Below are 19,238 nucleotides of genomic sequence, written 5' to 3' on the forward strand. Positions count from 1 at the left end.
TTAAAGGGGCCGCGTCACTGTCTGCAGAAAACGAAAACGAACATCCTCCAGAAATGCTTTCCAAACCTCCGGGCCTGGTTCGACCGGCCCGACCGACAGGCACAACCAGCGCGGCCTGGCCTGTTGTGCTCTCGTCGGGCTAGATAAAAAGACAAGGTCGGTGAACGCGGGCGGGTCCGCCATGTTTTGTTTTTTTGCCATGGGCTAACCTAGCTAGCATGCTAACAGCACGTCTGTTCGTGCGGAAGGGGATTCCGTTCAAATGATGATGTTCCTGCACAATAATAATTTAGGAATGTTTTGTAAACGTGCCTTGTTCTTGTGGACAGCTATTTTTCTCATGAAGGCTCATATTTTATATCAGCAAAATTAACAAACAAAAAATTTTGGAAAGTATGCGCTCAATTCATAACGGTCTCCTCTCAATTTAGTCTCAAATCTCCATGGTTTGAATTTTGCACTTGTTCAGTTTAACAAAGCCAGCATTCAGATCTTGGAATCAAACAGGTGGACAGACGGCTTTATTTTTATCCTCTGCCATCCAGTGGAAAACCATTTAATTGCACCGCCTGTCACTATTTGTCGTTGGCATAGATAGACTTTTTTTTTTTTTTGAGGACATCATGTGTCTTTGATTATGTCAGATGCAGTCCGCTTCACTGGAGGTGGGCAGCAGCGGCGACTCCGTGGTGCAGGTATGCTTCCCGAGCTCCCAAACCTCAGTGCTGGACGGCCTGAACCAGCAGCGGGAAGACGGTCGCCTGTGTGATCTTTCCATCCACGTTCAAGGTCACGTCTTCAAGGCCCACCGCTGCGTCCTGGCTGCCTCCTCGCCATACTTCCATGACCAGGTGAGAAGCGTGTCTCACATCTCACCTTTTCTTAAGATCTCTTGTCACTCCAATGTGGACGAGCGATGATAACATTTGATGGGAGCTGATTGTCCTCGTGTGGTCTGAAGGTCCTGCTGAAGAACATGTCCAGCGTGTCCATCCCGGCCGTGATGGACCCGCTGGCCTTTGAGAGCGTGCTACGCTGCGCCTACACGGGTCAGCTCAGGATGCTGCGCGAGGACATCGTCAACTACTTGACGGTGGGCAGCGTCCTCCAGATGTGGCATATTGTGGACAAATGCACCGAACTCCTCAAGGAGGGCCGGGCTGCGGGCGGCGGCGGCTCGGCGAACGGCGGCGTCCTCGTCGGGGATCAAGTTCGGCCGGCGGGGTCCCAAGACTCGCAGGGTTGCTTCGCAAGTGTGGAAAGTATGAAATTTGATTCGGTTATTTTCTGGATATTCAGAACAAATTCTCATTTGCAAAGCAAACCATGCAAAATATGCCAGCGTGCTTTTTTTTTGTTGTCTTTTTAAGTTTTTGTCTCGCGTTCTTGAGGCTCAAAGCTAATATTGAGGAGCCTCATGTTGTGGTTGTTTGTTTTTGTTGTTGTTGCTGTTTCTCTGTTTGCCGCCTCCCCCGCTGGGAAAAAGGAATGGCATTTTGAAAATGTTGTCTGTTAGGAAGCCAGCAGGATCCCCCGCGAGCCTCCCAGCCGCCGAGCCGCCCGTCGGCCAGCGAGAGCCAATCCCCCAGCAGCACCAACTACTTCAGCCCCGGCGCGGCCACGACCTCAGCGGGCTGCGGCGGCGCCGGTGGCGGCGTGGCCAGCAACACGCCCAGCTACTGCATTCCATCTGGAGAGGAGTCCTTTATGATAGAAGAGGGAGACGAGGAGGAGGAGGAGGAAGAAGAAGAGGAGGAGGTGTATCAGCAAAAGAAAAAAGGAGGAGACAGGAGGAAGAAATCCAGCACGGCGTCAGAGGCGGAAGTTGGCGTCAGTGACAGTTTTGGGGTTTCCTCATATCAGGTGAACGTTCTCTTCGGCACCTTTCGCGTGTTCTCCGAGTTTCAGCCTGTTCAACTTTTATCAATCGGAAAGCAGAATTTGCGCAGACGTTCCCTCACCGCTCATCTGTCCCTCAAAGGACGGCGAGGACGCGTCCCCCCAGAGACGCCCCGCCTACATCCCGCCCAGCATCATGCCCCGCAAGCAGTGGGTGGTGGTCAAAGCCGAGCGGCCCGAGGACCACGACCTCATCGTGGTGTCGGGCGAGGAGGGCGGCGGGGCGGACGAGGATGACGAGGACGACGAAGACGAGGACGACGAGAGGGAGGTGGCGTCCAGCCGGGAGAGGGACGCCGCCGACTTTGCCATTTCGCACGTGCGGACGCTCGTTGACGTTGGCGGGCGAGGAGACGCCGCCGACGCGCAGGTCAGATGCAATTTAATAATTTTTATTTTTTTTTAACAAACTCATGTCCCCATGTCCACTGCATCCAGATGGACTACTGCCAGTCTTCCGAGGACTTCCTCAAGTTGGACGGCAGCTTGCTGGACGCGGCTTTAGCTCAACAAGTCCAGGACTCCGGAGCGGGTCCGAATCCGAGTCAGGGCGCCAACCGAGCCGCGTCGGGTCTGCTGGCTCAGGTCCCGACACGCACTCAGCTCTTCCCTCTGGACATGCAGGTAAGTAAGCCATTTATTTGAGCGGAATTCTTTTAAGTTGGATTAAACTCTTAATATAAGATTTGAATTATAAAAAATAAATAAAAATGACTTGCATTTTTCTCACCATTTCGTTTCTGTAATGTGCCGAATTTGCGCCACGCAGGGCAACCAGATCCTCGTTTACGGACAAACGTCTGCGCTCCCGATGGACGCCGCACCGCCTCCTCTGAGCGGAACGATCGGCGCTGGCGCGTTCAAAAGCGTGGAGCACGGCCCCGCGGCGCCGGGAAGCGAGGTCGGCGTGGGCTCCGCTAAAGTCTTCATGTGCCACTGCGGCAAGACGTTCACGCACAAGAGCATGAGGGACCGCCACATCAACATGCACCTGGACCTGAGACCCTTCCACTGCCCCGTGTGCGCCAAGAAGTTCAAGATGAAGCATCACCTGACCGAGCACATGAAGACGCACACGGGGCTCAAGCCGTACCACTGCGCCGGATGCGGTCGCAAGTTTATGTGGCGAGACAGCTTCATGAGGCATCGATCGCACTGCGAACGTCGAGGAGGAGGCGGCGACGATGTCGCTGAGAACCTTCCCGGCCATCACCTCCTCCTCCCGCCGCGTGAGGGAGGCTTGCGAGGAGGTGTCGTGTCCGCTACCTCCTCGCGCCTCCATCACACCGCGACCGCCGCCGCGTCGGGGATATTTGGCAGCCTGCCCTTGGAGCACGATCTCGTTAACGACAGCTAACACCTGACCGCTAAAGGCCGTGCGTGAATGCTGATGACCGCTAACAAAAAGTAATGACATCGAACAACGCAAGCTAACAAGTGCTAGCCAGTGCTAATCATTTCGAACAATTGATAAGGACGGTCCTGTTGGCGTCAAAAAGAAAGAATTGGAATCCCCTCTGCTTCTTGTCGAGGGACGTAACGGTGCCGTTTGACGTCTGCGACCCCCCCCAGCAACGGGTAAGCTGATCACCTCTCTTATCTTTTAATGGTGTTAAATGTACATTCCAAAAACGACATCAACAAACCGGTGACGTTTCGTGTTTGGCGATAGTCCCGATTAAGTCCCACTTGCAATGTAGCCGCACGCGCGGATGCACACTTGGGGGGGTTTCGTTGGGATTGGCCGGCGAGGCTTGAACACGCTCTTTGACGCCCGCTGATCACTTGACCCGAATGCCGCATTCAAGGCCACTGGGAAACGGGAAATGTAACCGAGCCAACCCGCGTAGGTCGTGTTCACGCCAACACAGAGATGAATTTTCTCCTTTCGGACACACAACTTGTAGCGATTTGTGTGCTTTGTCGACATTTGATGTGTGGAATGATTTATTTATTTATTAATTTTTTAAGAATTTAAACCGTAATCTACACCGGAGTAACGACTTTAAACCGTGTACACGTAAATATATTTACATTAAAAAGAAGGATTTCACAAATATATTTTTCAGAATATTGCTTAAAAAAAAAACATCTTAATGTCCTTGAATTGAACATTTTTGTCAGATCTCTCCCATTTTTGCTGCTGTTTTTCTGCCCGGAAACGGAAAAAAAGATAAAAAGGACGTGCAATACTTTATAGTCGGGAAAGTATTTACTTTGTATTATTTGCCGGTTTTGTTTTGCCCCACAAAAAGTATTTTATTTATTCCGTATTTATTGATCACATTTCAATTGAGTTTAATTGTAAATAAGGTCACGTACTTTGTGTATTAACGTTTTACATAAAAAAAAGACTAATTAAAATGTTACTCATTCATGTTTTCTACGCTTAAATAATTTTTTGATTTATTGTAAATATAAAGTAAGTCAAATATCACTTCAGTACACACGTAAATGTTGTGATTAAATTCCCCAAAAATAATTTCTTATCAAATTCAGTGCAAATGCAACTAAAGAAAAAAATTGGATTAGTTTTGTTCTAAAAAAAAAAAAAATATATATATATATATAAGTTTGTCCAGCACCGCTTTCGAGAGAATAATTATACTTTTTTTTTTTTTTATTTCCACACTGGCTGTTTCAAAAGGAAAAAATGCAGTTGTTGACGACTACTATTTATTTTCTTCATATTGATATGAATGTTGCTGCTGGTGAAATGCGAAGAAAGCGCAGAGGTTGCTTGCCTACAATGTATTTTAAAAACTGACGGCTCCTCAAAATGTCGTCCGTCTTGTTTTCAGTAAGAGTACGACAGTTGAACACTAAAGCAGGCATTTTTGTTGAAATATGTTGCCAATATTTATAATGAAGACATGCAGGTTGGCGTAATTTTTTTTTTTTTTAACCTGTTCTTATCTTGAGTCCTGACATGTTTTTGGAAGGCTGTAATGGAGGCTTGTTTGTGCCAAAATGAAATCCATATATCAAAGCCGTAGAATTGCAACGTGCCTGTTTTAACCTGTGCACATGTCAATAAATTCTCGTAGAACGGCTGTAGAAATGTTTTTTTCTTGACTTATTTCCACACCCTGGCACTTGCTTAAAACTCTCGTAGCATGCAATTATTCTCAGTGTGAAAAAAAATCCTCATTAAATCACACCATTAAACAAATACATAAATACAGTTTCTGTTTTTCTAAACTGCTACGTTGCAGACAACCATTTCTGGATTAGTGATCATCAAGTCAATAACGTGAGAAGCGCTTGAGGTGCGAGAGCGTCGACGCCACAATATTTTTCAATTTTATATTATTCAAATAAAAGTGATAATTTCTCTAATTGCGACCAAATATATGGCCCACGTGATACAAAATTTGCTCATACCGTTAGTGAGCCACAAATGTAGCGACAAAAATGCACGAGGGACGTGAGCAGCATGTGCACGACACAGGAAATCGAGCAAAGAGTGTTGCGGCTTCGTGATGAGGATGATGACGATGATGAAGAACGCATCTGATAAACAGCCCAAACACGAGTGCGGCCGGTCGCTCCTTCTCAGCCACTGCGTGAGCTCACCTGAAAAAATGTGGAGAGATGACGGAGTTAATTGTCTCCTTCCTAAAACGACACCAGATTTCAAATCTGAAACGGCCAATCAGGAGCCAGAAGAAAGTCATTTCCGGGAAAGGAGTGTGCGTGAGTCCAGGTTACAAATAAATTGTGCACTTGAATCTAAATTTAATAAGGAATTATTTATTAGTTTATCAGATTAAATAATTGGTAAATTGATTTATTTTAAGATAAAAAAAATATTTTTAATATTAAAAATTGGTTAAATAATTATAACATTCATTAAAAATAATTTGGGTCCTTAACATTAAAACATATAACTTTTCTTCATAATAAAATTTTTTTTTTTTATTTGATTGGGAGGCGCAACAATTGCTCAAGTAATTGGCGACTAATTGATTAATATTTTCAATGAAAATGACTTAAACTTTTGTCCAAAAGTAAATGTTCCCATTTCTTTAGTGGCTCCAGATTACTGATTAATCACTCGCGTGTGTGTGACCTGTGCGATGTTGACCCCGGTCAGCTTCTCCAGCGCGTCGGGGAGGCGGGTCATGATGTCCAGAACCTCGCCCGACAGTTTGGCCGCCCCCACCTCGGCTCCGCTGGACACCATGGTCACTTTGTTGGCTTCGCACAGAGGCTTGCTGATCTCTTCCGCCATCTAGTGGAAGCAAGTGGAAATGCGTCAATTCAGCGTTTTCTGTTTGGCGTGCACCCCGGCCTGCTTCGTGTCTCACCAGGGGAAGCTTCTCCAGCAACATGTCCACCATGGCGCCGGCGCCGTACAGCAGGAAGGCCTCGGCCTTCTTGGCCATCTGTTCCGCCTCGGCGCGGCCCTTGGCCTCCACGGCGAACGCCTCTGCCTCGCCCTTCATCTGCAAACAACAAAAAAGTAAGTAAGTTGTCTTACTCAAGAAAAAAAAACAGCTTTCAAAATTTATTTTTTCCCTCACCCTGATCGATTCAGCCTCGGCTTCGGCCTCCATGATCAGCTTGAGACTGCAAGAACACAACGGCAGGCAATAAAAAGTCACTGAAAATTTGTTTTCCCCCTAATCAACATAATAATTAAATAATTGTAAAAATCGTTATAGTTAAAAAAAAGAAAAAAATTGTAAATGAATTTAAGAGAGAAAAAAAAAGAAGAAAACTAAACTCACAAACTACTAAAAGTGTGATAATTGGTTAATTATTTATAATTCAATTCATTTGAAAAAATTAAATCTAAAAAAAAATAATTTCCAAATAAAAATAAAATTCTCTTTTATCCATTCACATTTTCTCCGCTCCTTTTAAAAAAAAAAATGAAATTGTCGTGAAACGGCGCGCGACTGACCGCTGTGCCTCGGCCAGCTTCTCCAGCCGGTACTTCTCGGCCTCGGCGGGTTTCTTGACCTTGGCCTCCAGCTCCTTCTCCTTGCGCGTGATCTCCTGCTCCTGCAGCGTGATCTGCTGACTGCGCTCCACCACCTGCACCTGCATGCGCTCCTCCTCGATGCGCTGCTTGGTCTTGGCCACCTGCAGCTGGTAGGCCATCTCCGACTCGGCCTTCTTGGTGTTCACCTCCATGTCGTACGCCGCCTTCTTCAGCTCGTAGTCGCGCTGTGCCTTGGCCATGTCGATCTCGTTCTTGTACTGCGCCGACACCTTCTCCTGCATGGCGTGCGCCTCCTGCAGGGGGGGGGAGGCGTTATCGGGAGACGACACCTTCCCGCGATTACACAACTCCATTATGAACAAAATACACCTTCAGACTGTTTTAAGAGGGTGTGCAGACTTTTGCAACCACATCACATCAGTTATTTTTCCGTCTTCAAGTTGTGCCTCCTGTTCTGCAGCGCACGTTTTTCTTAAAAGGTGAGACCAGGCCAATCTTCTCACCCTGATGACGGAGTCTTTCTTGTTGAGCGCCTCGCCGATGCGAGCGTCTTTTTGCACCTGCGCCGTGCGAGCCTTCCCCAGGGAGTGCAGGTAATCCTGAAAAAAAAAAAAAAAACACACACACACAAGGGAATGGCGGTTTCTGATATGTGGGGCGGGATTTCCGGAGTGGGCGGAGTCAAGATACTCAACCTGGTCGTCGTGGACGTCTTTGAGCGTGTAGCTGACCACGCTGATGCCCATGTTGAGCAAGTCGGACGAGGCCACTTTGAAAACCTGCTCCGAGAACTTCTTGCGGTCCTTGTAGATCTCCTGTGGAAAAAAAAAATCCTGTTGGTCGATCGCAATCGCGATCACAACGAGCCCCCGGCCCTCGTTTCAAGTCACCTCGACAGTCAGGTGGGCGATGATGGCCCTTTGGTGGCCCTCCAGCGTCTCCAAGGCGATGTGCGCTATCTCTGCCTCCGATTTGCCCATGAACATCTGGCAGGCGGCGGCCAGCATCTGCTTGTTCTGACCCTGAATCTTCATCTGTGGGGAATTCAAGACCAAAAAAAAGACTCGGAATGCAGAATCTGCCGAACCTCTTCGCACCCGAGTCGGACTTAAACCTGACCTGTGCGATGCCCGTGACGGAGATGGGCACGCCGTGGCGGGTGTACACTTTGTCGCTCTTGACGTTCAGGGTCAGGGTGTTGAGGGAGATCCTGAGAAAGTCAAAATCGACTACAAACGGAGCTTGGATGCAATACAATTGTCTCACCACTAGATGGCGGCACACTTATTTAGTTTGCGACTATAAAATTGATAGAATTGCAGACTTATAACTGACTCACAAGTGGCCCCTGCGGCTAAAGTACGGACATAGATTAGTCCGCGTTCAACACAGCCAAGTTTTTTTTTTTTAAATGATATATTATTATCCTGCTTTTTACGCCGACAAAAAGAGGATGATTGATGATTTCTGTTTATTGTGAGATGATACGTGTCCTTTTTTTTGCTGCTGTATTTGTCCATGTTCAAGGCCTCTGTGTGGTTTTTGCTACCTCTGCAACTGCTGAATGCAAGGGACGACGAAGACGCGGCCTCCGGCGATCATCAGCGGAGGAGAGCGACAGAAGCCTGCGATGCGGTGGACGGCAGAAGAGAAGACGTTATCTTGGAGGACTCACAAAGTTTGCCGCTGCCGTCATGCACGAAGAGAGGAAGGGAGTTACCTGACACCACCATTGCTTCGTTGGGCCCACAAGTGTAGAACATGTCGGCCGGTGCTCCTGCAGCCTGAAAAGCAAACACATGTACGAAGTTTTCTTCTTACTGGACGTTAATTGTTAAAGGATGTGATACCAATTTAGTACTTTAGCTGCGAGCAACATTTGAAATTTAGCCGACACTACCAACATATTTTCCCCTCAATGACAAATATTTTCTCTATCAAATCTGATCCGTTTTATTATTTCAACAGTAAAAAGCAAAATATTAATCAATTGTGTATAAAATGTATATGTGTTGTGTGTGTGTATATATTTCTAAATGATGATGCATTCATATAAATGAACACATTCCAAGCGATTGTTTCCCTGCGTGATTACGTAATGACGTATTTACGTAGTGACGTCGTCAACGTCATCTAGCAACTTTTAGCATCAAATAGACCCACCTTTAGCGACATCCCTTGGGGAAAAAATGACTTGGTCTCACTGGGGGCAGGTTGTAAATTAAATTTAATGTCAAACGTTGCAATATGCACGAAGAAAACTTACCAAGCAGGGAAAAGAGATGGCTGAAATCCAGCAGCAGTGAATGATCCGAGCGCTGTTTGCGTTTGTGTGGATGTGACGAGGACGGCGCAGACGAGCGGCAGGTGGTCGAAAAGCAAAAATAATAATACGTGTAAATTAACAGCAACAAAGATGCGCTCGATTTGTGGGGCAGGCGCTCGAAAAATAATGACGTAAATTCCCGGTGGCCGTCGTTGGAGTGACGCAGGCAACCGCAGCTCGACGCCTTCAAACGAGGACGCGCTCTGTGCTTTGTCGCCCTCAAACGGCCTAATAGCGTATTACACCAACAGTCCGCCGTGTGTTTCAAGTACTTATATTTACAGTACGTATTTCACTTACTTTTTTTATTGCACATTTATAGATATTTTATACATATTATTTAGCATATTTCACTCGATGATTTAATTTGTTTTACGTAGATTTACCACTCGGGATTAAAGATTTCGTCTCGCATTTTGGAGTCGTATAAATTCTGGTCGTCGCGCGGAGAAGCCCTTGCTGTCCCTTACCACTTACCACGAATGTTTCGTGACCACATAATCACTCGGAAGGCGTTCTGCCTCCAAATAGAGCGCCAGCTGGCGGCTTTGCGCGATGTTTGTCGAAAACAGCCGAAGATTCCCGATTGGCGCCGAGTCCCCGAAGGCGCACAAAGGCAGCATCGTCGTGGTTGTCGTTCCTGGGAAAGTCTCACTCTAGCTCTCCACCCTCTCTCTCATTCTGTGGTTTTCTCCAGATGGCTGCCGTGCTGTGGTGCGTTCAGCTTAGACGAGCTTGTTGAAAGAGAGAAAAAGGGGTGATTTCCACGCACGAAGGGAACACTTTGCGTCCTCGTTCCTCCAACACGACGTAAGGTAAGACCCAAGTCCACTGCAGCACCGTGTACTGTCCTGTATGCACGATTCGGATTTTGGACTGTTGGTTTCGGGCGGATTGATGTCATTATAAGCATCTTCACACCTCCACGAAGCAATTATTACACACACAATGGACTTTTACTCTTACTCACACGTGCATTTATTACCTGTATTTATTGATTATGAGATGTATTTATATGTAAACGTGCCACATTCCTTCTGCTTTTGAGTCCTCATCCAAAGTGTTCTCCACAATGCTCTAATAGAGCAACATAATTCATTTCAAATGCAGCCGACACATAAAAACACCCCCCCCCCCCCCGCTTCCCTCCTCCCTCCATAATCTCATTATGCACAAACTTGGCCACCATCGCACTCCCATCATCCTCCATCTTTCTTCTATCTGGGACCCCCAACCTCTCATGAGTGGGGCGGGACAGGCAGCAGACATGCTGGTCCTGACACACCCTTGGCTGCATCACCAGCTGCATGGAAGAAGATGAAGAAGAGGAAGAGGAGGAGGCGGCGCCTTGTGGGACAAGAGAGGCCCAAGCGACCCGCTGTTTCAATTTGGATTCAAGTGCGCTAAAATGGCGTCTGATTTTTTATTTTATTTTTTTCAGGCGCCATGAGTGAATGTGATGCGGATGTCGTCGTATCTCGACTTGGTGTGCTTTGTGGTGCGAGCCAAAATATTCGGTGCGCCGGAGCAATTAAAATGCCCTCCATTCGCCGATGCACTTTTAAATGTTTATTAAATGGCACCGAGCGCCGCACAAACGCACAAAATAAAAACGCTTTCGAGGAGCTGCTGTTGACCACGCCTCACAGCCAGATGCTCACACGCAGACTAACCTGACTTCATAGGCCACGCCCCTTCAACACATCACTCTTTTTTTGCTAGTTGAATAAATACTAATGAATGGCATTTTATATGCAATATGTCAAATTAAATTAAAAATCGAGTAGCTTGGTCCCAAATTGAATTAAGCACAAGTCAAGACAGCGCTGTGTCACCGAAAACAAAAAAAAAAACAGAGAATCTGACTGAAAGTGTAAGCGGAGAATGATGGAAGCCCGATGCCGCCTCCTCCTCCTCCTCGCTGAGTGACTGACTCGGCGGGATGAAAGCTGCCGACGTCAACAAAGCTGTGCTAATTGCGGCTAATTGGCTGGGGAGCAATGACCACCCGTCAGGAGGGAAAAATTTAGCCAACGTGCTTTTGCTACCTGCGCCTTCAGTGGCGACTTCGTCTACCTCTTAAGAGGAGAAAAAAAAAAAAAAAAGACAAATTCTCAATTGCCCCCGATTGATTTTGGCTGAAAAGTTACTCAATCTTGCTCTGAGGTGTTTTTTTTTTTTTTTTTTTATAAATTGTGAACGTGTTATCTAACCAGCTTCATTTTTTCTCCCTTCCAGCCTGCTTGTGGAAGATGAGAGGGATGGCATGTGTGTTGCTTAGCAACCTGCTCTGCACGGGTGAGCATCACGGCTCGCTGGGGCGACCTTCTCCAGACGCTCATCGCAGGGATCCACCGTGTTCCGCTTAACCCCCCCCCCTCCCTCTCTCGTTGTATTTTGTGCCAACTCAGTGTGTCAAAGCCCCGCCCCCTTGCTTGCTATTGTTAGCGGTCGCTACATTTCAACGTCTCCAACATTAAGAATGCTTTTAACTTATTTACAGAAAACGTGTTAAATTTCACTTTATCGTTTTTCAGCTGCATCGGCGTCCTTCAAAGGTAAGCTTGACCTTCACCGAGGCTTGGCAATAGCACAACTGGGATATTGTTCAATGAGGTCATCTTGATGAACGTGAGAAAGGGAGACGAAAAGACACTGGAATCGTCAACAAACTTTATTTCGAGAGCACTTTAATAGCAAGTGACAGCAAATACAATGAAAACAGCCGGTACTCAAAATTGAACCCTGTGGAACACCAAATCGCAATGGCATAGACTAACAATTGTTTTTTAATTTTCCCGCGTTGTCCAGTCAAGGATGAGTACAGGACAGCCTTTTTCGGCGAAGATATCCATATCGACATCCCACCCGGTGATATCGGTGAGGTGGTCTTCCATCCCAAGACCAATAAGAGTGTTGCGGTGACGCTCCTTCGAGCAGGAAAAGTGCAGCACCGACGAGCTCGCCTCATTCCCTACGGCCACCTGGTGCTGGACGACGTGCAGGAGGAAGACGAGGGCGTCTACGTGGTCCGCAGGAAAGAAGGCGTGCTCAGGCGCCTCACTCTCGATGTCCGAGGTCAACGACCACAAGAGGAAAAAAGGAGAAAAGTTCGCGTCAGCCTCGTATTTTGATGTTTTTTTGTTTTGTTTTTTTCTTTAGATTGTGCCGTGGAGGAAGTGGTCAAGTACGGAGACACTTACTACATCCACTTGAACCAGGTGCAAGGTCCAATCAGCTTGGAGTTCAGGTACACTTGTTTTGATATTGCTTACAAAACAAAAAAAGTGGTTTCTATTCAATGTCTAACTAAACATAAAACTTGTGTTTTAAAAACGAATATTTGAAAAAGCAACACATGTAGACGGATCCAATCCACTAGCTTAATGCTAACAATGCTAACGTCATCGAAATTTGGAGCCTCTGAAATCGGCCAGCCGATTCAGCCGTAGTAAAAAACACGAAAATGACTTCAAATCACTTAAGAAGTCTCCCCCAAGTGATCTCCGCTCTCCCCGACGCCGCTCAGGCCCGGTCCCGTCCACTACGGCAACCATTCGGACTTCCTGCACGCCACCGAGCCGCCGGCCGCGCTACTCTTCCGCCACACGCTGGTGCTGGCCGACGACTACGCCGGACGCCTGAGCGTGACGGACAAGAGCGTGGCGCTGCACTCGGTCAAAATGGCCGACGAAGGAAGTTTCACCGTGCGCGACCGCGAGGGGAAAGTGCGCAGGAGGAACTGCCTGCACGTGCGAGGTGGGACGGAAAGCCGCGCCCGTTCTGCAGAATGTTCGACGTGTCCTTTAACGTTTCCCTTGGGACGGCAGAGCACCAGGACTTCCTGCATCCCTCCAGCGGAGCCGACATGACGGTGAAGCTCTACCTGCGCCACGACGAAGTCAACGTGGTCTACCGGCCCAAATCGAGCCACCAGGCCCGGCCGGTCCTGGAGCGAGGTGTTCTGGTGACGCCGCCGGACTCCCAGCTGGCGGGCCGCGTCAGCGTGGACGGATCTGAGCTGCTGGTGAGGAAAGTGCGAGGGTCTGACGTGGGCGTCTTCAAAATCACCGACCTGGCCGGATTCCCCGTGGCTCACGTTTACGTTGACGTGGTCGGTAAGTTTTCATCACGGTTAGTTTTTATTTCGTTTTCATCTTTGCCCTCTTAGAGTACGTTTATTCATTATTTTTTTTTTTTAGATTTTATTTCCTTATGACATTTTTTTTATTGTTAAAGTTAGTCGTACAAGCGTAAAATATAGTTTCAGTTAGTTTTTCACAGGGATATATTCTTTATCCTCTGCGACCAGCAGTTCTTTGTTTCTATATGTTGGCATGTATTTTGCTGCCCCCTGGTGGAGCCACACAATAAATGCATGAAATTATGATGCATGACTGCTGTAGAATTGACTATTTTTTTCTTATCAAAATCCACGTTACATCAAATAAATAGAGTTTTTGCTTATAAATTGTCCGCCTTGTGTAGCCTCCAAGCTGCCGGCGCTGACGGTGGCCGTGCTGTCGCTGCTGAGCCTGCTGGCCTTCATGCTGCTGGCGTGCCTGCTTTCGTGTCTCTACAAAGTGCACGAGAGGAACGAGAAGAGCAAGAAGCTGACGCTGCTCGCCCAGCAGGCCGGCAAGGGCGAGGAGGGCGAAGCCTTTCGGCAGGTAAGGCCGCGCCGAGCCTCGGCGTGCCGTGCCGTTGCGCGTGGCGGCCACCGGAGCAGAATTGGGGGGCCGGGGGGGCGGGGATAAATAATGTGGGCCACGATAGAGTTTTAAAAGGTACAGATGGACCATGTCAGTTGTACTCAAGGTTATTTATAGAACAAAAAAAGTAGCTTGAAACAAAGTGAGACACATAAATAGAATCAAACATAAAAGTCTCCGACTATTGCTGCTGCTGTCACGACTACGTTGATGACTGATAATAATAGTTTGAAACCCCCCAAAAATACATTTTTCCATTTCTTCATTTGTAATTGACTTCCAAATGTAAAATTGATCATTTTAATAATATAATAATCGTTGATTCTAGTTTTCATTTTACGATTTGTAATTGATATTTAATTTTTAAATTTGTATTTTTTTTAGAGATTTATTGTACACTATATCAAAAGTATACAATGCATTTGATTTCTGTATTTTATTATTTTAGAACCAATATTTCTAATTTAAATGTAATAAAATGCTCGATTATTTTAGACATTTAGCACATTTGAAAAATTATATATTTTATTTTATAATCATCAAACAATATATTTTTTTAATAAATTGGATTAGTATAATTTGAATTAGTTTACAATAATTTAATTTAAAAACAAACAATTGAGTACATTTAAAAGCACATTTTCTGACATTTTGTGTTATTATTTAGAATAAACCAAATTATTTAATGAGTAACATGAATAAGAAGCAAAATTAATTAATTAATTAATTTTAATTAATTCATTTTTGGATAAAAAAAATAATAAAAAGAAGGGCTCGTACCCGCCCTGCGTTCTTTGCCCCGCCCCTGTTGACTGATTTTCTTGTGTTGCGTAATAACGTTGTCGCCTGTGCCTCTGACTTTAAGGAGCCTCAAGTGGGAGCGTCTTCCCGGTGAGACCAAATGTGTTGTGGCTTCCTTCTTTCTGCTCTGTGTCCCGTCCATCCCCTTTTTGGGCAAATAAGCTCCCCGATTGACTTCCCGCCCGCTTGAATTGCGTCAACGGCAAGCGCGCTGCGACCGCCTCAACTTGGAGTGCTGCGCAAACGTTGGCCGGCAGGCACGAGTTGATCCGTGGACTCATTTGGCAAAAAGTGACCATGAGAGGATCCGGCACAAAATGTGGCGGGGATCCCGACAAGCTGCGCGTCTTGCAGGACAAACTTGGCGAAAGAGGAAAAAAGAAAAAAAAAAAAAAGATCCATTTCAATGTACTTGCTGACGGCAATTTTGACTTTTCGCACCTCGTGCAAACATTCACTCGTCATCGTCAAATATTCTTCATCGTGCATCGTTTCCAAATCACGTTTCCTTTTCAAAATCGAAGGAAATTTAGAAAATCAAACATGTTGAAATGGTTCTGTTCTGTTCGCTACTTGCTAGTAGAGAAAAGTTTCAGTTTTTCCTTCCTTCCTTCTTTCCATCCATGTTTGCTTTCTTCCTTCATTTGTTTTTTTTCATGTTCTTTGTTTGGTCCTAACTCCTTCCTTCCTTGTATTCCTTCCTTACGTCCTTCCTTCCTCACCTCTCATTCCCTGGCCTTCCTTCCTTTGTCACTCTTTCCCCCCCCCACGCCTCTTTCCTTCACTCTTTTGGCCAACCCTCCTTCTTTCTTGACTTCCTTTTTGCTTCTTTGCTTCCTTCCTCGTCTCTTCATAACCTTCATGTTTTACCTCCTTCTTGACAACCTCCTTTTTCCCCCCCGTTCTTCCTTCCTTCCCTGTCTCCCTTCTCCCGTTTTATTCCTTTCATTTCAACTCTGCTTCCTTCATTAATTGCTTTGGTGACTCCCTTCACCTTTTCTTTCCTTCCTCAGTTTCTTCCTTGTATCCTTCCTTTTTTTTTCGTACTACTTGTTTTCCTGTCTTCTCTTTTTCCTTCCTTTCGCTGCTGCAGTTGAAGCTTGGTCAATGTGTGTGTGTGTGTGTCTCGTCACGCCACTCCCGGTTGTCCTTTTTTGTGTGTTTTGTGTTTTTCTGTGTTGCGCTGTGTGTTGTGTTCATATCGAGAGCGGTGTTGTGGTCTCTGTTTTGCGTGTGGATCTGGAACGTATCCCAAGTGTTAAAAAAGGTTTCTCAGTAAGTGTGTCCTCGTGTGTTTGCGTAGCCCGGTCTTTCCCTCTCTGCGTGTGTGTGCAGCGGTGGTTGACATTATTATGGCGCGACTCGACCGGACGTGGGTCGTCTTTCGGGTGGAGACCCCAAAAGACTGGCTTGACTGCGTCGCCATTCCTCCGCCATCTCGCTTCTACGTCTGTCCTCTTCTTCTTCTGCTGTGCCGCGCAACCTTGAGATGTCCGGCCAGCGTCTCTCGTGGTGGTCTTTGACTTTTTTGCGTGTGTGTTGTGTACAGGTGGTGCACGAAGCGTACAGCAGGTTCACAGAAGAGTCGCTCACACAGTCGGCGTGCGACAAACCAGCTAAGGATGCCGACGTCACCATCAAGGTCAGTAATTATGAAAAAAAAATAACAATACAGCCGTGCAGCGACGCCACAATTTCCGTACTACATCCTCTTGTGTTGTCGACTGAGTGTGAGGAGACGAATGAATCTATAAATAATCTTGGTGGATTGTGTTCATAAATGAATGATGATTTTTTTTTCTTTTTTTTTTTTTCACTGACCTGAATTTGGACCACTTCCTGTTCTGTAAACGCTCACTACTTCATCTTAAAAAAAAAAACACTCAAGATTTACCCACCTATAGACAAATAACATGGACACTTTGTTTGTATAAGATTAGCCGCTAAAATATTTCGTGTGGCCTTGGCGGAGGTTCTTTCTCATTTCCGGTCCTTGTTGCAGGACGTGGAGGTTTCCAAAGCGGGCGGCTACCAGGCGCTCTCGTCAGACGCCAACTTCCTGGAGATGAGCGACTCCGGAGTGGACTCGGGCCTCCCCGCGGACAGCGACACGGACGCCGCCGTGACCTGCGCCTCCCACAAGCCCCTCCTCCCCGCCCCCGAGGGGGACCTACCGATTGGCCGGGAGGTCGCGCCGGTGCCCGACGGAAATGCCGGAAGCGCCGCCGGTGATGAGACGGCGGATGAGGGCGGAGAAGCTCAGCGGAAGGAGGATGCGGCGCAGAGCACCTGAGAGGTCGCTACCGTTAGCATTAGCATCCGTCCAGTTGCGAGAAAGCACAATCACAGATCCGGACATCAGTGTTGACTTTAACGAGGGTTCTCAAAATTTGGGGTCCGGGGACCCCCTTTTCAAATTAAATTTAAACCTTGGGAAATATTTTCTATGGAACATTTCAGCGTAAATCATTTTCATTGACTAAATTGAGCTGGATTAAATTCAATTCTTTCTCCGACACGAACAACATGTCTGCAAATTTGTAAACGCACAGTCAGTGTTGGCAATTTGTAGCGCCTTTTCTGAACGCGGCAGCAACTGTTAGCCATGCTAGTTAGCTTCCTCTGTGACAAGTTCATTTATTTCACCAATTGTCTCGTAACTGGTTGCAAATTGATTTTGTCTTCTGTAGCAGGCCGTCGTCATAAGCACGCGGTGGATAAAACATTTCCAAAGGGCCGAGAAATTAATCTGCCGACCCCGAGGGGCCCTCTGACCCCGGTTTGAGACCGCAAGAATTCGAGCACAATATCGACAAGAGCGCGACGTCAGAAGAAGAACAAAACGACTGTGTGCATGCCTTCAACACTTTAGAGTAGTCCAATCACTGCATGTGAGCCAAAATTCAAAACCACTTCCGTTGAGGTCTTTGCCGCTGGAGATTTGTTGGAAACAACCCTAAATGGAGATTGAGCAGCGGAATCGCCGGACGTCTGGGACTCACTCCAGTCACATGACTTGACTCGAGTCACTTTTCGGGTTAGCCCAAATGGAAAAATGATCATTTGAAGGACACCGAAGACGAAATGATGCAATTTTCTCATCTCAAAATTCAATTGAAGCAGCATCAGGGAATCACATTTGAAGGTGTGTGTGCGTGCGTGTGTGCGTGCGTGCGTGCGTGTGCGTGTGTGTTTAGCTCCAAGCACAACATTTCGGAAAAATAAAAAAATCCGCCTGCAAGTTGGTAGCAGCGAATGTAAATACAACGTCGGTGAACGTATACTCAACTAACCAACGTTAAATTATGTAATTTTTCTAAGGCATGTTTCCGAACTATACACACACGTATCTATACAGAAAAGCGAATGCTTGAGCTTGACGAATTTAAGCAATATATCTGATGATAGCACTGATCGACATGAAACCAAATCGTCCTTTTTTGCTGGCGGTTGTCAATACAAACATCTGCATGTTTTATTTACATCACGTCGGGCATTTTGATTTCCTCAATATTTTTGCCTGCGAGCCTACGTCAATCTATATTTTTCTATTTTGAAAGATCAAAAATCAGCCTATTTCTGTTGGTAAAATGAAAGTGTTCTTATCCCTTTCCGATGCTAAGATAAGTGCGAATTTTTTAGCAGTACTCTGGAAGTCTTGATTGTGAATTAGGAAAGATGAGTAACATTGGGTTCTATATTAGCCGTCGACGCCGCCGCCATCTTGGTCAGGGCAGGTTTCAACTATATGCATGGATGCAATGCCTTATGACATTTTACAATCATTTTTTTTCTCACGTCGGTGAACTAACATATATTTATTCAATGTGAGTTACTCACACGCACCAACATGTTTCTTTTCAAAATGAACTAATCAGCGCATGCACCTGTTGAAGTAGTAAAACGAGTACAGGCTTCAATTTCGATGTAAATCTCGTCTTGATTCACAGTGAAGCCCTGAAATAAAATTTTGCGTCACTGACGGAATTCTCGATGTGTATTTTCTTGTTCTGATGGCACAGTTATCGAGCAAACGTTGATGCGCACAATGTTCACCAAGTGTGACCTGTTCACACGTTTGAGACTGTGAACTGCTTTGTGTGCATGCCATTCATGTTTCATACTTCTTCACATTTCTTTTTAACTCGACCACTTTGTTGTACAGCCACAAACAAACGCTCCGTTGTCAGCTGGAAGAACCAGTCCGCATTTCTACACTCAGTCCGACCTTTTGCATCCCGTCGAGTGATTTGTAGTGCTTCTCCTTTTTTTGTCATGAATGAATAATTCAGAATAAATGCATTTTCAATACAATGTTGCTGTCATTGCTTCTCTTTTCAAAGTCGAATCACCTCAATCGAATCACAAGCGCTCTCACATACGTTCTTAGGAAGAATATCCTTGACGAGTTCACTTTATTTTGAGAAACTGTCTCAGAGTGACTGATATTAAATATATTTTGTGTGCTCGCATCCATTACTGTACTGTGCCCATCACATAAATAAAACAATGAAATGATTTTGCATCTTTTTTAATTTCTCTATTTACA

At 46.1% G+C, this 19,238-nt stretch overlaps 3 protein-coding genes across 6 annotated transcripts; 2 read left to right on the top strand and 1 right to left on the bottom strand.

The window, feature by feature from the left end:
- Nucleotides 1-3: 3 nt before the first annotated feature.
- zbtb22b (zinc finger and BTB domain containing 22b) lies at nt 4-4,952 on the top strand. Of its 2 annotated transcripts, XM_088318365.1 has the most exons (8): nt 11-156; nt 645-695; nt 790-851; nt 962-1,262; nt 1,517-1,863; nt 1,982-2,269; nt 2,338-2,523; nt 2,669-4,952. In XM_088318365.1, the coding sequence occupies exons 4-8, from the start codon at nt 977-979 to the stop codon at nt 3,254-3,256; spliced, it is 1,695 nt and encodes a 564-aa protein (XP_088174491.1). In that variant the 5' UTR covers nt 11-156; nt 645-695; nt 790-851; nt 962-976; the 3' UTR covers nt 3,257-4,952. The 2 variants fall into 2 exon arrangements, with proteins under 2 accessions (XP_088174490.1, XP_088174491.1); XM_088318364.1 differs by having other exon boundaries at nt 4-156; nt 645-851.
- On the bottom strand, nt 3,487-9,265 carry flot1a (flotillin 1a). The gene is made up of 12 exons (XM_088318369.1): nt 9,117-9,265; nt 8,571-8,634; nt 8,400-8,475; nt 7,970-8,060; nt 7,741-7,884; nt 7,546-7,665; nt 7,354-7,449; nt 6,809-7,143; nt 6,426-6,471; nt 6,210-6,347; nt 5,972-6,133; nt 3,487-5,475 (listed from the first exon to the last, which is right to left on the bottom strand). The coding sequence occupies exons 2-12, from the start codon at nt 8,611-8,613 to the stop codon at nt 5,455-5,457; spliced, it is 1,272 nt and encodes a 423-aa protein (XP_088174495.1). The 5' UTR covers nt 8,614-8,634; nt 9,117-9,265; the 3' UTR covers nt 3,487-5,454.
- On the top strand, nt 8,992-19,207 carry LOC148321703 (uncharacterized). 3 transcript variants are annotated; one of them, XM_088318366.1, is made up of 11 exons: nt 8,992-9,459; nt 9,874-9,991; nt 11,415-11,474; nt 11,714-11,734; nt 11,988-12,254; nt 12,339-12,426; nt 12,706-12,935; nt 13,007-13,294; nt 13,665-13,846; nt 16,239-16,331; nt 16,692-17,220. In XM_088318366.1, exons 3-11 carry the CDS (start codon nt 11,429-11,431, stop codon nt 16,980-16,982), a joined length of 1,506 nt encoding a protein of 501 aa, XP_088174492.1. In that variant the 5' UTR covers nt 8,992-9,459; nt 9,874-9,991; nt 11,415-11,428; the 3' UTR covers nt 16,983-17,220. The 3 variants fall into 3 exon arrangements, with proteins under 3 accessions (XP_088174492.1, XP_088174494.1, XP_088174493.1); XM_088318368.1 differs by lacking the exon at nt 8,992-9,459 and adding an exon at nt 17,383-19,207 and having other exon boundaries at nt 9,504-9,991; nt 16,692-16,985; XM_088318367.1 differs by lacking the exon at nt 8,992-9,459 and adding an exon at nt 17,380-19,207 and having other exon boundaries at nt 9,505-9,991; nt 16,692-16,985.
- Nucleotides 19,208-19,238: the final 31 nt, after the last annotated feature.

Source organism: Idiotropiscis lumnitzeri, chromosome 16 (assembly GCF_059441095.1).
Source record: "Idiotropiscis lumnitzeri isolate Australia: NSW breed Sydney's pygmy pipehorse chromosome 16, RoL_Ilum_1.0, whole genome shotgun sequence".
NCBI classification, from domain to species: Eukaryota; Metazoa; Chordata; class Actinopteri; order Syngnathiformes; family Syngnathidae; genus Idiotropiscis; species Idiotropiscis lumnitzeri.

Coding starts and splice junctions, on each gene's coding strand:
- zbtb22b (XM_088318364.1), top strand. CDS start 645: ATGCAGTCCGCTTCACTGGAGGTGGGCAGCAGCGGCGACTCCGTGGTG. Junction 1,263..1,516: donor TTGCTTCGCAAGTGTGGAAA/GTATGAAATTTG, acceptor GTTGTCTGTTAG/GAAGCCAGCAGGATCCCCCG. Junction 2,524..2,668: donor TCTTCCCTCTGGACATGCAG/GTAAGTAAGCCA, acceptor TGCGCCACGCAG/GGCAACCAGATCCTCGTTTA.
- flot1a (XM_088318369.1), bottom strand. CDS start 8,613: ATGTTCTACACTTGTGGGCCCAACGAAGCAATGGTGGTGTCAG. Junction 7,885..7,969: donor CCGTCACGGGCATCGCACAG/GTCAGGTTTAAG, acceptor AATTCCCCACAG/ATGAAGATTCAGGGTCAGAA. Junction 5,476..5,971: donor CCGGGGTCAACATCGCACAG/GTCACACACACG, acceptor ACATTTTTTCAG/GTGAGCTCACGCAGTGGCTG.
- LOC148321703 (XM_088318366.1), top strand. CDS start 11,429: ATGAGAGGGATGGCATGTGTGTTGCTTAGCAACCTGCTCTGCACGG. Junction 12,255..12,338: donor CCTCACTCTCGATGTCCGAG/GTCAACGACCAC, acceptor TTTTTTCTTTAG/ATTGTGCCGTGGAGGAAGTG. Junction 12,936..13,006: donor GAACTGCCTGCACGTGCGAG/GTGGGACGGAAA, acceptor TTGGGACGGCAG/AGCACCAGGACTTCCTGCAT.